The 12,267-nt window shown below is 36.2% G+C and overlaps 1 protein-coding gene across 1 annotated transcript in view; it reads left to right on the top strand.

The window, feature by feature from the left end:
* Positions 1-12,267, top strand: part of lmbr1 (limb development membrane protein 1) — a 39,883-nt gene that overhangs the window by 23,146 nt on the left and 4,470 nt on the right. The window contains exons 10-15 of the mRNA XM_058781488.1: positions 1,497-1,586; positions 3,409-3,485; positions 3,648-3,725; positions 7,183-7,256; positions 7,446-7,536; positions 7,995-8,061. Of these exons, the coding sequence (XP_058637471.1) occupies positions 1,497-1,586; positions 3,409-3,485; positions 3,648-3,725; positions 7,183-7,256; positions 7,446-7,536; positions 7,995-8,061 (477 nt within the window). The remainder of the gene's footprint in view (positions 1-1,496; positions 1,587-3,408; positions 3,486-3,647; positions 3,726-7,182; positions 7,257-7,445; positions 7,537-7,994; positions 8,062-12,267) is intronic.

Here is a 12,267-nt window from a genome sequence, read left to right as displayed (position 1 = left end):
TAAATGACGAATGGTCATTATAGCAGTACACCTATTATTTTCATTATAAGCTATTTTTGATTGTAAAACTTTATTTTAAGGTGTCCTTGTTACATGTACTTACTATTGTAATAACAATAAATTATGCATAATTACATGCAAGTAACCCTAAGCCAAACCCTAACCATATAGCAAGTCATTTAAATACTGAGTAATATAATTACACTAACAAGGACACCTTCAAATAAAGTGTAACCTTTTTGACAATAAGGAAAAACCTTTAGAGGCAACACTTACCAAAACGCATCAAACATGTTAATGGTTTAATGTAATTAATCCTTAATTACATTATTAATTTTTAATTTATTGTAAGAATTTTTAGATCCCACTTTATATTAGGTGGCCTTAACTACTATGTACTTACATAAAAATAAGTACAATGTACTTATTGTGTTCATATTGTATTGCAAAACACTTTTGCTGCTTCTGAGGTGGGATACGGGTAAAGTTAGGGACAGGTTTGGTGGTATGGATAGGTTTAAGGGTGGGTTAAGGTGTAAGGGACGGGTCAACAGTGTAATTATAAATGTAATAACAGAAATGAATTGCAGATTACCTAATATAAAGTGGGACCTTTTTATAATATATATGTGACCCTGGACCACAAACCCAATTTTTTGCCGCTTTCCATTGATGTATGGTTTGTTAGGATCGGACAATATTTGGCCGAGATACAACTATTTGAAAATCTGGAATCTGAGGGTGCAAAAAAAATCTAAATTCTGAGAAAATCACCTTTAAAGTTGTCCAAATTAAGTTCTTAGCAATGCATATTACTAATCAAAAATGAAGTTTTGATATATTTACGGTAAGAAATTTACAAAGTATCTTCATGGAACATAAAATAAAAATGGATAATTTTGGCTATTGCTACAAATATACCCCAGCGTCTTAAGACTGGTTTTATGGTCCAGGGTCACATTGTAATAATAATATTTTTAAAGGACCAATGCAATAGTTTATTTTTCAAAACATTGTTTACCAGTGCTGTTAACCACATTTGACATTGCAGATGTGTGGTGCTCATGAGATTTGTTTTATTGTGAATTGGCAAAGCAAAATAGAAGTTTTAATAGAATTGTTCAGATATATAAAATGGCTGAACTGTGGTGATAAACCTCCTGCAGGGCATTGAATGCACTCTCGCATCTCAGGCATTCAGATATTTAACTGCTACCTCCACACTTTGAAAGCTGTTTTTTACTTTCAGTTAATGAATATATTTTTCTTTCTTGACAGATTTTCTGACAAATGGTGTGATTATATTAAGTAGGTACTTGAGTAACAGTTAAGATAACAACGTTCATACCACTGATTTATGTTTCCTAGTGGTTTGATCTTTTCACAGAAGCTCTTAATAAGCCAAGGTAAACAATGATAGTATATTTCTTTGTTTCAATTCTTTGCTCTCTATCTGTCTTTTTCTAAAGCTCCTTCTGTCTTTGTCTGTCACTCAGGTACGATGTCAAACTCTTATTTCCATGGAAACTCTCAGCACCATCTCTACAAAGAGCTGGACAACATTCGCAATCAGAGGAACAAACTCGGTGAGAGATGTTTTTAACAACGTTTAAACCAAATTAAACTCTGATTCTGTCAGAGCTGTCAGTTTCAAATATGTGTAGGCTGCAATATCCACTCCTCATAATATTGTTGAATTGCATAGTGTGTGCATATTTGAATTTGAACAGTCATTTGGACTGAGGCCAAATAGGGTATGGCTGTATCATTTTCCACGTCAGCCAGTGTTTTGGGGTATTATAAATGATTCCGGAGAGACGAGCAGTTGGAAGGAGAGGAGGCCACAAAGGCACTTAGGATATTGGAGTGTGATGCAAACTTTATTGTGGCTGTCTCTCCAAGTGCGGTCATTAATTTAGAGGCAGCATGGTGCATATGCAGGGAACCCTGCCAACCTCAGAGCCAGAGCAGAATCAGAGCGAGAGATGTTGAGAAGGAGAGGGTAGAGGACAGAGAGGCACAGGATTGACAGACACTGGGATCGAGAAAAGATGTTCTAGAATTACTTCATGGGTGTAGCAGGAGAATCCCTAATATTTGTCACTCTTCTGAATTATACTGAAACTTGTGAACTGTGCTCACACAGATGTGGATTTACTTGAGTTAACCCAGAAATAACTGGTAGCTGTTATTTCCACACACTAATAAAACGCAAAGCAATGAATTTACTACAGTAAAGCTGTAGTTAGTTCTTATTCACTACCGTTCAATTTGAGGTCAGTAAGATTTTCTAGATGTTTCTGAAAGAAGTCTCTTATGCTCACCAAGGCTGCATTTGATCAAAAATACAGTAAAATTGTGAAATAATTTAAAATGACTTTTTTCTATTTTAATATATTTTAAAATGTTATCTATTTCTGTGATAGCAAAGCTGAATTTCCAGCAGCCATTGCTCCAGTCTTCAGTGTCACAAAATCATTCAGAAATCATTCTGTCATCCCGTCCTTTGGATGAGACGTTAAACTGAGGTCCTGACTCTCTGTGGTCATTAAAAATCCCAGGATGTCCTTTGAAAAAGAGTAGGGTGTAACCCCAGCATCCTGGCAAAATTCTCCCACTGGCCTCTGACCATCATGGCCTCCTAATCATCCCCATACACTGATTGGCTTCATCACTCTGTCTCCTCTCCACCCATAAGCTGGTGTGTGGGGGGCGTTCTGGTGCAATATGGCTGCCGTCGCATCATCCAGGTGGAAGCAGCACACTGGTGGTGGTTCAGGAGAATTCCCCCTTCCATGTAAAGCACTTTGAGTGCCTAGAAAAGCACTATGTAAATGTAACAAATTATTATTATTATTATTATATGCTGATTTGCTAATTAAACATTTCTTCTAAGTATCAATGTTAATAACAGTTGTGCTGCTTAATAGAAAAAAAATTTGTGGAAGCTTATTTTTTTTAATTTCTATATTAGCCTCCACACCAGCAGACGATATTTATTCGAAACGCACACTCGTCTGCCGTTTTAAATTCTCGAGCTTGTTATAGCAGGATGGATTCTGATTGGGTGTCAATGTTTTTGATCGTTCATCGGCTGGAAAAAAAATCATTCTGAAAGTGATTCCTACACAATATCATTTATCTGTGCCTTTATCGTTATAGCTGTGGTGTGGACTCTGCTATTCTTTAATATTGAGAACAATTTTTAGAACTTTATCTTTATAGTTATTGTCCTTGGTGTGAACAGGCCTTTACTCTTTATCTTGGTGTGAAATAGTTTTTCTGTCAGACACTTGAGAGGAATGGACTAATTAAAGGGATTGGGGGTAATTTGCTCAACGTCAGTTCATGGTAAACATATGTACGGTTAACTAAACTAAAATCGTTTCTCTCATCCTCCTGTCCTAGAAAGGAGAAAGAAGGCCTCCGCCTGGGAAAAGAACCTCCTTTATCCTATAGTGATGCTGATCCTGCTTGCTGGAACGGTACATATAAATGTTTATTTAGACTTTGCAGGGTTATCATAACAGACCACAAAGCATGTGACTTGATGCAGGTTTTTAAAAAAAAAAAATGTATAAGTTGGTTTGATGTTTCTTTCTACTGTTTATAATGCTTTTGTTTGTTTCCATCCGTGCTGCTTGCAGGCGATTTCTGTTCTCCTGGTTGCCCTGAACATTGTGTACTTGCTTGTTGATGAGACGGCTTTGCCAAAGGGTTCAACGGTAAGAAAAATGCAAGTCAACAAACCTGAAAATGTAAACAAATACTCAGCTTTTCGTTCACTTGCTCGCTCTCTCGCTGCCCTGCAAAAAGCATGCTTTGCGTCAGAGCACACTGAATTCCAGATATGCTCAGGTGTGCGCTGTAAAAGAAAAGACACGTCGAGATGTGTATCATGTCGCTGCTGTTTGATGCTCTTTATCAGAGTCGCTCTCCCATTCGCTCTGCTTGATGTCAATTCAAAGGCACTCACGCACCATATGTGTGTGAAACTCTGGACACCGACCTCTTTCGTCTTAACTGGGTGTTTTGAGTCAAAGCTCTGTAATGAAACCATCATTGTGCAATTTTCGACTGTGCGAAGATGGTGTCAGTTTTCTCTTTGACAAGGAAATTACAAGCTTGGGCTGATTGAATATGGGTCCAAGTCAGTTTACCGCTGGACAGGTAAATAGTTTAACAGGTCCATGGGAACGGTTACATCATTTTCCTGTTTTGTTTTTTGTTTTTTAAAGGTGAACATTCTCACTCTTTCTTTTCCTCCATACAATGATGGTCTTATCTCACTCCACTTCACCAGTCCCACCTGCTGTCCCTGCTCCATACCTTTCTTCTTTGTCTTCCCACAACAAAGGAAATTCTACACATCCTTTTTCTGGCCATGGTTTGATAGTGTTGAGCTGGTCTATAAGAGTGCCCGCTCCCCATTCTAATTATTTTATTAGTGTCGATATTTGCCTTGGCATGACGCTTGACTGAAAATCCCCCAAATTACACTTGTCACAGTGTTCAGAGACGAAGGGCCCTCTTGACAGGCTGGTTAATGGTTTATGCGTTTGATGAGCTGGACTGGTGCCATGCTTAAGATCTCATGTAACCACGACAACCCAGCAGCGGTGTCTGCACGCCTGTTTGATGGTTTTTACGTCGGCTTGGGATGTGGCGGGAGGCGGGCCAGCACTCCACAACATTCTTAAGAGAGATTGATGCAAGTTAAGGTAACTAGGTTAACGCCAGTCCGGCAGATAAGGCAGGGCGTCGTAAATGTGGCTGTGAGGTAAGGAGATCTAATGCAATGGCACTGCTTGCATTAAGCTGTCTGATGCACTGTTGCTAATGACTGCAATAAAAGTCTTATTGCTGTCACTCCCCATGGATTCAGAATTATTGTCGATGCTAAAAACAGCCTCATTAATGTCCATTTCTCATCCAAACTCGTATCTCACGTGTCATTCGGAGCAGAAGGAATGATGGAATGAGAAACGAGATGAGAGGGAAAGCGAGAGAGATCATATTTCTCTTTTTGACCTCTGAACCTTTGACAAGAGTCAACAGATGACACTTAACCTGTCAGTAAACATCTTTCTAAAAAAAAAGGCCTGTCTAATCTGCGATTAGTTTTTTGCTGCTTTTTTTTTTCTGTTAATATCCTTCATCAGAGGTAGCTGAGGCACATCAAAACATGCAGTGTAGTTAGGACACACCTGAAGGAAGGTACATACACAGATATCCTTAAACTCACTCAATCACAGGTGTTATGCACCGCCAACAAACACCTGACACAGCTCTGAGCAAAAAAGGGGATTTGAGATACCTGTCCTGTTCAATAATATCAGTCGGTTTATGGCTGCAAGTTAAATGACAGTCAAAAATGGATGTGTGTGTGTGTATATTTATTTATATTAATATATCGCGGTCCTACTCGCCCCGCTCCAAGCGGGTTTCAAACTGCGGTCTCCGGCGTGGGAGGCTGGCGCTCTAACAAGGAGACTAAAGGCCACAGCCTCTAGCGTCAGTCGCTAGAGCGCCACTTGAGATCGGGGAGTGAGGTTTTACCTGCACAGCATAATATGAAGAGTTCATTTGCAAAAACGGATAACTCTGTAATTTTCAAAAAAACTTGTTTTTTTCATGTTTTTTCGTGCATTCCAATTAATCTCAATCAAACTGCAGTTGGGTTATTTTGATTAGGTTAAAAAATACAGCTAACTAAATGAACAATAAAACAATAAAAACATGATAACATAATAAAAACTGATTTGTCTGTTTTTGCAAATAAACTCTATAAACAATAATATAATTTTTGGGTTGAATGGGTTGAGGTTTTTATGTTTGATCACATTACCAATTCTTTTCCCACTGCTACTACAACATCAACTGGTGGTAACACTTTAGTATAGGGACCGATTCTCACTATTAACTAGTTGCTTATTAGCATGCCTATTATTAACAAATTGACTGTTTATTAGTACTCATAAAGCACATATTCTACATGGCCTTATTCTACATCCCTAATCCTACCCAAACCTAAACTTAACTACCTTACTATTAATAAGCAGCAAATTAGGAATTTACTGAGGCAAAAGTCAAGGTTATTTGGACCTTAAAATAAAGCGTGAACCAACTACTAGCTAACATTTTTGGATGATTCACTTATATAACAGTTTGAGTGTTTGATGGTATTTTATGAGCAGGTGTTTAGTTGAGCTTCTCTGGTTTTTGAATCACATGTAAACTTTCTTCAGGCCTGTCATCAATAACAGCAAGCAAGACTGACATTATAAAATCTTGTTCAGATTTGATCTAATCTGGTTAGAAAGATCATCACAAATATTTTTATATGCCCTGTTGATATTGAATTGGTCTGCTGTCAAATAGACATCATTAGAATGAAAGCAGTGATTGATTCTTATTTTATTTTTTTTGCTTGTCAAGTCCAGACTAAAGTTGTTTTACATTGATAAATTATGTCAAATAAATGTTGGCTTTTATTGTAATAATTCCAATCCAAACCTTCAGAGCACGTCAATGACTTCAAAGGATATTAAAGGCCTGAGATTGAAAAACTTTGTTTGCCAGCGCATTTGTTTTGGTTTCTTTTTTTTTCCACATTTTTCTCTTAATTTTTGGCAGCCATTCATGCTATGCAGCCTCTTACTGTAAGAGCACCATTGCCTTTTTTTTTTCTTCTTCTTTTTTGTTTGAACACCTGCTCACATATTATGCGTGTGTGAGCAGCGGTGAATTTAAAAAGATTTCTTTCATCTGCTTCCATTCATTACTTCGCCAATTTCACTCTGTCTGTCCTCATTGGTGAGAGGGGAAACTTCGCTAATCTGAGCTTTATATGTTTTATTTCTTCATAATAGCGTTCACTCAGAAGAGCTCCAAATATTTGTGCCGCTTTTTTCTGCTCTCACTGCCTGAAGCACTGAGGTGTCAACACTGTAGTCTTATTTAGATTACACGGCTTCGGTTGTAACAGGAGCCTGTGCGTTGGGCACATCGCTAAAACACGTCCACTACAGGCAGTTACTCCTTGTAAGAGCATTGCCTCAGTCCAGAGAGAGAGAAACATACGAAAAATTATCATATTCTGAAAGCAAATTTTATGTGGAGGAAAAAGAACAGTTTATGAAAATAACCATTGACGGTAACTTTCACTCTTTGCTTCTGCAGGAAAGAGATATTGGCAATGCCTCCTTATCCAAATTTGGAGTTGCCCAGGCGGTTATCGAAATCATTCTCATGTTGTATCCTTTGCTGTGTATGATAATCTAATGCTGCATAAGCTCCAGTCGAGTGTTTGATCACAGATTGTGTGTGTTTAGTGAAGGGACTCAAATCTGTTTGCTTATGATTGTTGTGAGTGTGTTCTAGAGGGAAATGTTAGAGTGAATGGTTTGACGGAAACAACTGTGTTAGTCTTAACTCTTGAACAGTTATCTGATGGTCTCATCTGTGGTTGGCTTCTATAGCCTTCGCATCTTTCAGGAGCTCACACCCAGAAAGGACGACACTACCATGACAACGGTAGGATCTGCAACACTGCTTCAGTTTTAAGGCCTGTTCACTCCAGGTTGGACTAAATGTATAAAACATTGACAATTTGTTGTGGAGTCAAATTGTTTCTATATATATATATATATATATATATATATATATATATATATATATATATATATATATATATATATATATATATATATATATATATATATATATATATATATATATATATAAATATAAATTATATATATAAATATAAATTATATATATATATATAAATAATAACATTTTGTACTTAATGTTAAGGTGTTCAAGAATATTCATTGTTTTATTTTACCTTTTTCTTAATCTATTATTTTGCAAAAAAAATTGGTCATGGTGCATTACATTTTTTTTTAGCCATCAACTATGGGATCTTTTATCATACATTAAATTTGGAATGGTGGAAATGTTTCTTAGTCTTGTCTTGTCTTTTCTTGTAGATCATTGGTTGCTGTGTATCCATTCTAGTGCTGAGCTCGGCCTTGCCTGTCATGTCCCGAACACTTGGTAAGGTCCTCCTAACCTGCATATGTACATGCACTGCCGTTCAAAAGTTTGGGATCAGTAAGATTTGTAATGTTTTTTAATGGAGTCTCTTATGCTCATCAAGGCTGTATTTATTTGATCAAAATACAGGAAAAAAACAGTAATTCTTATTGCAATTTCTAATAATGGTTTCCTATTTTAATATACCATGCAGCACTGAATTTTCATCAGCCAATACTCCAGTCTTCAGTGTCCCATGATCCTTCAGAAATCATTCCAATATGCTGATTTATTATCAGTGTTGAAACTGTTGTGCTGCTTAATATTTTCTGGAACCTGTGATACTTTTTTCTTTTGATTCTTCGAGGAATAAAAAGTTAAAAAGAAATGGCATTTATTCAAAATAGAAATGTTTTCTAACAATATGTCTTTACTATCACTTTTAATACTTTGCTGAATAAAAGTATTAATAAAAAATAAATAAAAGGGAAATTTACTGACCCCAAACTTTCTATTTTGAATAAACACTGTTCTTTTTAACTTTTTATTAATCAAAGATTCCTGAAAAAAATATCACAGGTTCCAAAAAATATTAAGCAGCACAACTGTTTCCAACATTGATTATAAATTAGCATATTAGAATGATTTCTAAAGAATCACGTGACACTGAAGAATGGAGTAATGATGCTGAAAATTCAGCTTTGCTTCACAGGAATATATTTTAAAGTATATTAAAATTGAAAAGTGGGTCCCACTTTATATTAGGTGGCCTTAACTACTATGTACTTACATTTAATTTAATCAGTTGGTACAATGCACTTATTGTGTACATACATGTTTACATTGCACTTATATATTTTTTTAAAATACATATATGTAGTTACATCTGTAATTAATTTCTGTTGTAATTACACTGTTGACCCATCCCTTACACCTTAACCCACCCTTAAACTTACCCACACCACCTAACCTTACCCGTATCCCACCTCAATAGCAGCAGTAGTGTTTTGCAGTACAATATGAACACAATAAGTACATTGTACTTATTTTTGATGTAATTACATAGTAGTTAAGGCCACGTAATATTAAGTGTGACCAAAAACTGTTATTTTAAATTGCAATAGTATTTCACAAAATTGCATTTTTTTTTCTGTATTTATGATCAAATAGATCCAGCCTGGATGAGCGTTACAAACTTTTTTTTTTTTTTTTTTTTTTTTTAACTTACTGATCCCAAACTTTTGAACAGCAGTGTAAGCGTCTGTGTATTTCTTTGGGTCACCATAAACATTGCATTTGTTTGTGTTTGGATACTACCATTTTTATACCATTTTCCAGCTGCATTGACGTATATACATGCAGGCAAACTCATTTCCACTGTTAAGATTTAACAAGTTACATTCCAGCAGGATTTGCCATAGAGATTTTACACAAGAATGGAGTGAGAAAAAGGACAGACGAACAGCCGTCACAATAGCTGCAATAAACAACATGGCAAGCTACAGACACAGCTGTTCAAATAGCATTGTGTGTATGTGCGAGTGAATGAGTGAGTACAGTGACTCACTGGGAGCTTCAGAAAAATATCAACATTTCTGATGTGCTGCACTGAATAGATGAAAGGAGAGGTTGCATGAAGTAGTTTTTATTTGACCAAAGAATTTCAACAACTTTGGTCATACAGTCTCAGACAAATTAAAACACATTTACTGTCACATGGACTCACACACATCCCCCGTGTGGAAAGATGAGAGTCCTGCTGAAGTAGTGTGTGTGTGTGTGTGTGTGTACAAATATGTACAGGTTTGGCTATGTCTGTGAGGTCCAAAATATCCTCTCTAAAACAAGTGTGTGTGTGTGTGCATAACAGACTGCAGGAGCCTGTTGAAAATGTGGGAAAGGCAAACTGACTTGTGACAGCACTAACTTTTACACAGACAGTTAACACTCTCCTTTTTAACGATATTAAACTCTTGAATTTTTTGTTTTTTTGCTTTCTGAGAAGTAAGTTTCTTAATTTCATTAAGCCATTACAAGGGGTCACCTGAGAAAGAATTTGCTAAATAAGAGATTTGATCATCAGTGAGAGAGTGCCATTCACCTAAAGTTTTATGCCATTGTTTTAATTCAACATGGCTGTCAGTGACTAGCTGGTATAGACCTTGTTGTATCTGAAGGACTACAGATGTTATTAGATTCTATGCAATTAATTTACTTAGAATAATGGTGTGAATTTGACCACAGCCAAAAAATCAGGCATGCAGAAGAGAAACATTTAGACATTAGAATTTTGCTCAGTTTAAATGTGATTCTCTTTACAATTCCTTTTAAACGTTACAGAGTACAGAAACTGGTCATTGCCCTCATCAACTGGTCATGAAGTCTAGAAAAGGTCCTTTAATTAAATAAACTAAATTGTTTAATTTATCCTTCTGCAGTTTTTTTCTTCTTTTAGGACTGGCAGAAAAAAACTTAAAGGGATGTATCAAGGTGGAAATCCTAGGGAAGAAAAATCCTAAAGTAAAAAATAAATAAAAAAGATTTAAAAAATGTATTGGTGTAACTAATGAATACATTTGAGGATTTAGGTTATTTAGGCGATAATTAGTGGATCCTGGACAGACAGTTTTTTTTGTTTTGTTTTTTTAACCTGGCTGGTCAGTCTGAAAACTAAGCACATCTAACTTAGGATGCATATGCTTGCCCACGGATGAAAACTTGACCCTTTTTTTCCACTTTCAACAAACTGCATGGTGCTTGAGATTTTGAATGGAAACATTGATGTTGTTCTAAGTTAGCCTCAGGAGTCAGCCTGTTGTACCCAATGTTTTATTTAGAGGTAGTCCAGAAAAAGGTTGAGTTATAATGTTATTTAAAGCTGCAGTCCGTAAGTTTTGCCTCCTTGTCGCCATCTGTTTGAAAACCTGGAATTGCAGCTCTGTGCGGAATTATCTTCCTTGCGTGGGGTTGTGCTCCAGCACGGCTCCAGCGCGGATGAATCTAATGTTTTGAGGAGTATGTGTGTCAGTCAGTCACTGCACCGGTGTGGATACTGTACTTAGGAATCACAGATTATACTGAACAAGTAAGTAACAAGTCTGCCACGTTTGTTCTGACCAACTGAGGAAAAAAGCATTACAATAAATCGCCCTACCAATGGTGATTTAATCTAAAGATCGGTTAGTTCATATCACATCTAACCGTGCAAATTATTATTATTGTTAAATTATTAATGTTAACAACATCAGCATTGCGTGACTGAGTATAGTGTGTATTAGTGTATTTGAATTTCATATTAAGAAATTATTTTAACCCAAAAAGCAAATTATGCTCCCTTCGAACTGGTTTTCTTTAAAATATAAATCTTGTGTAATGCCAGGCTATCTGTAATCAGAAGCACTTTTAAAACTGGAATATAATTTAATTTCATTCACATGTGTTTCATAAACGCAATCCTTTCTGGATCACAAGCCGCCATCAAAATCATACATTTAATTATTCCAGCTGCTGTGAGAAAAGAGTAAATGATTCGCCACCTGCAGGATCCTCACATGTGATAGCCTACTAGCCGGGACAACTTCTTTATGTTTACAGACGTGACGTTATGACGCAGTGCCATGCTTGAAGTTCCCGCAAAAACCTACCCCGTACCACTCAAATTAGAAAACATTATTATAAGCTAACCGTTGTGAATCGGGCTAAAGTACTTGCAAGTAATGTACTTGCTCAAATATTGATTTCGGATCATTTTTAACCCAAAAAAGTTACGGACTGCAGCTTTAAAGGAGCACCCAAAAGCAGGAGAGGAGGAAAAAATAATCATACCCAATAGGAAAAGGAGGCAGATTGTTCCTTTTTGAAATATGAAGCTAGTTAAACTCAGATTTTACTATGATTAAAAGTGCTTAATTTGAAGTCAGTGTTTGAAAAGGATTTTTCCTTTATTTGTCCTCAGACAAATGTTTCAGATCTTTGGAGTGTTTGATTTGAAATCAGAAAATTGAACATGAAAGTTCTTCTATGAACAATAGAATCCTTTTTCAGAAGGTTAAATCACTGAGTAAAACGAGTCTCTAAAATATTTTGTTGTCCGTTTTGTTTAAGAAAGAATGTATTATCTGACGACAACAAACAACCTTCATTCTAACTGAAATATGACAGCAGATTTTAAATGTCAGACTTGCTTATCTAGGATGTGGGAAAAGATGCTTTATTATGTTGTGTAAT

This window comes from Onychostoma macrolepis, chromosome 07 (genome assembly GCF_012432095.1).
Source record: "Onychostoma macrolepis isolate SWU-2019 chromosome 07, ASM1243209v1, whole genome shotgun sequence".
NCBI lineage: Eukaryota > Metazoa > Chordata > Actinopteri > Cypriniformes > Cyprinidae > Onychostoma > Onychostoma macrolepis.
Note: the sequence above shows the minus strand (reverse complement) of the source record. Positions and strands in the feature narration are given on the sequence as shown.